Source organism: Leptidea sinapis, chromosome 5 (genome assembly GCF_905404315.1).
Source record: "Leptidea sinapis chromosome 5, ilLepSina1.1, whole genome shotgun sequence".
Classification (NCBI taxonomy): Eukaryota; Metazoa; Arthropoda; class Insecta; order Lepidoptera; family Pieridae; genus Leptidea; species Leptidea sinapis.
Window position 1 is genome coordinate 5,972,948 of NC_066269.1, and position 3,323 is coordinate 5,976,270.

A 3,323-nucleotide genomic window follows, 5' to 3' on the forward strand; every position below is an offset into this window, starting at 1 on the left:
TGAAAGTATCGAAACCGTATGAGTACTCAGTAGTTTCGATTCATACCTACATGAACGTAAGATCATAAATTAACAATAAAACTAACAACAAGATGGCACAATTTTTGAAACTATTATATAAAAACAATTATTTACTTTTTGCCAATAGCAACGTTTGACTTTAAAATGGTGTTTCAATTATTAAATCCGATGTATTATTTATTATTTTTTTTTTGGGACACAAACAGTATTTAAAACATTTACAAGAATAGTTATAAAATTGTACACACACCAATAAAGTTTCCACTAATATACATATCAGTCAAAAAAGAGGATAAACAAATTAAAAAACTTACAAAACTTAAGAAAAAAAAAGCGGACGGATTATTGCTAACTTAAATAAAATAACATAGGTATACAAGTTTTGTAAATCAATATTATTAAATTTTACATTGTACTTTTTACAAGCCCGATGTATAAATGTACCTACTTTGAACATAATATTTAGTACTTGTTGGTGGAACTTAAACAATGACTTATTTCTAGTGCCAACCTTAGGACATCTGAAGTAAATATTATCTAAAAAAAATCGAGAGTCTATAAAATTGTTAACAATTTTGTACAAAAATGTCATACCTATCTCACTCTGTTCGACGATTTTCAAGTGAGTGTATTTCATATTATAGAAGTTATGGCGTTCCGAACAAAAACAATTGAGAAATAATATTATAATTGAGTAAATTAGCACAATTTTTAATTAATTGTATGTAAAATAATAAAAAATCTAAATTGTATGGCCCGTGTTATAAATCAGTAATGTACGTAGGTATGTCTTAGCGCTAAGGTCAAATCCGAACAAATGCTATCGCCGTTAACTTTGTTGGAAGCCGTTACGTAGGTATGTAAGTTGACATATCCGATACGAGGTAATGCGTCTATACTCTGTTTACTTATTTCATAGATTTTGCGACATCGCAATGAATTACGAAAGAAGGAATGTCGGGAGGTGGACAAATGAGCCTTACTATAAATACTCAAATTATTAGGACATGACAGCGTCAGTCGATACATTGTTCGACAATAAATCATTATTCAACAGCCAGTAGTACTTCCAAAATGAAATCAATTGTAAGTGATCGTTCTGTTAATACATACGTGTTCATTTTAATGTGTAAAGATAACATTAATAACGAATAGTGATAATTTGGTGAACAGAAGTTGGCTGTGATTTTAATGTTTAAGTCATTACAATACTGAATTAGTAATTTTAACCTTAAAAAAGGATCCGAAATGTGTTTTAACTGTTAAAGACTTTTATGTACAGTGCCTCTTTTACCACACAATTTAATCAGCATATTAATCAACTTAACAATATTTTTTTTACGGAATTAGAACCTAAACGAGAAATTGGGTCGTCTGGTGGTATGTGATTACCGCTGTCCATTCTCCATGTTTTTTTATTGAAAATAAGGGATCTTGATAAATCCAAAAATTTCTGAGTGGCATTACATTTGTTCTCGTCACCTTGAGACATAAGATGTTAAGTCTCATTTGCCCAGTAATTTCTCTAACTACGGCGCCCTTCAGACCGAAACACAGTAATGCTTACACATTATTGCTTCACAACAGAAATGGTACCGATAATCTAGCCAGTATCCTGTGCAAAGAAGCCTCCCATTGATCTCCATGTAACATCATATGAGTGAAAGAAGCATTATTCACCTTTATGAAGGGTATTCTCTTGGTTTGTAGGACCCAATAAAGGTAGTATTATGCTTATGGTATTTCTTATTTATTTTCAGGCTTTTGTTGCTCTTTTCTTGGCCGTGGCTTACGCTGCACCACAAGCACCCACCGAACCAATCCCAATTCTGCGTCAGGATAGCCAAGTCAACGGAGATGGATCATATCAGTACTCATTTGAAACTGGTAACGGAATTAGCGCTGACCAAAAGGGAGATTTGAAGAAAGTGGGAGATGTAGATGCTATCGAAGTACAAGGCCAATTCCAATATCCTGGAGACAACGGAAACATCCAACTCTCCTATATTGCTGATGAGAATGGCTACCAACCTCGTGGTGACCACCTCCCAACTGCTCCCCCAGTACCAGAAGCTATCCAGCGTGCTCTGGCCTACCTTGCAACAGCACCCCCCCAAGCAGATAGTCAGTAACATAACAATAGTCATAACATAAGAAAAAAGCTTACTTAAAAATGTAGCGTATAACCAAACAGGACAACACATTGTAAAATATGCACTTTTATATTTTTGTAGATGAATAAAATATTATTTGTTAAAAATTGATTTTATTTAACTGAATAGAAATAAATGTGAAAACATTCTTAACAAGTGGTCTTTATAAGTGATTAATATAAATATCATGAGTATTGGTGAAGTTAGGTTAAAATAATTATTGTATTTTAATAAAAATTAACCCGAAATACCACTAAAATACACCTTGTTTCTGTGTACAAAATTCTTTTTAAATTATTGAAAACAAATCTGTGTGTGTCGGCAACGCTCCTGTGATTCCTCTGGTGTTGCAAGAGATTGTGGGCGGCGGTGACCTCTTAACAACAGGTGACCCGTATGCTCGTTTGTCCTCCTATTCCATAAAAAAAAAGAGACATGGCAATTTTGGTAAAACTCCTATTGAAGTTTGAATGTTATTTATTTTAACAGCTATTAAGCTGGTAAATTTTATACAAAATTATTACAATCAAGTTTATGTTTGCTTCAGATGCTCTTGAAACATCATAATTTACAAACTAATTCCTGTGATTGATAGTAAGCAGAGATTAAATACTTAAAATGTCGGTGAAGGATAAATCTGAAATAACAAAAAATTCAAGCCAAAGTAGCTTCAATGTCTTTTATTTAATAAGCAACAACGGGCGCCCTGGGACTCATTTTGATCATAGAAAAGCTTTTAGATATTTTTTTTACTAGGGAGATTCACAATTTACCTAAGACTTATTGGTGTAATTTGATGGCCTTTGTACTTGTTTTTAGTAATTCATTCATCATCAGCCGGAAGACGTCCACTGCTGGACAAAGGATTTTGACCAGATCGTCGGTCCATCTACCGTCACCTACCAACACTGCGTCTTCCAGTACATGGTCGCCATTCGAGGACTATACTGCCCCAACGGCCATCTGTCCGTCGAACTATGTGCCCTGCCCACTGCCTCTTCTGGTTCGCAATCGTTTGGACTATGTCGGTTACTTTGGTTCTCCTACGGATCTCCTCATTTCTGATTCGATCTCGCAGGGAAACTCCGAGCATAGCCCTCTCCATTGCTCTCTGAGCGACCACGAGTTATCTCATAAGGCCCATAGTTA

General features: G+C 34.6%; 1 protein-coding gene across 1 annotated transcript; it reads left to right on the plus strand.

Moving 5' to 3' along the window:
- Positions 1 to 1,742: 1,742 nt before the first annotated feature.
- LOC126964598 (endocuticle structural glycoprotein ABD-4-like) lies at positions 1,743 to 2,281 on the plus strand. The gene has a single exon (XM_050807800.1). It carries the CDS (start codon positions 1,752 to 1,754, stop codon positions 2,151 to 2,153), a length of 402 nt encoding a protein of 133 aa, XP_050663757.1. The 5' UTR covers positions 1,743 to 1,751; the 3' UTR covers positions 2,154 to 2,281.
- The last annotated feature ends 1,042 nt before the right edge of the window (positions 2,282 to 3,323 follow it).

What these genes read in the sequence shown, in the direction of transcription:
- LOC126964598 (XM_050807800.1), top strand. Translation starts at nt 1,752, where the DNA reads ATGCTTATGGTATTTCTTATTTATTTTCAGGCTTTTGTTGCTCTTTTC.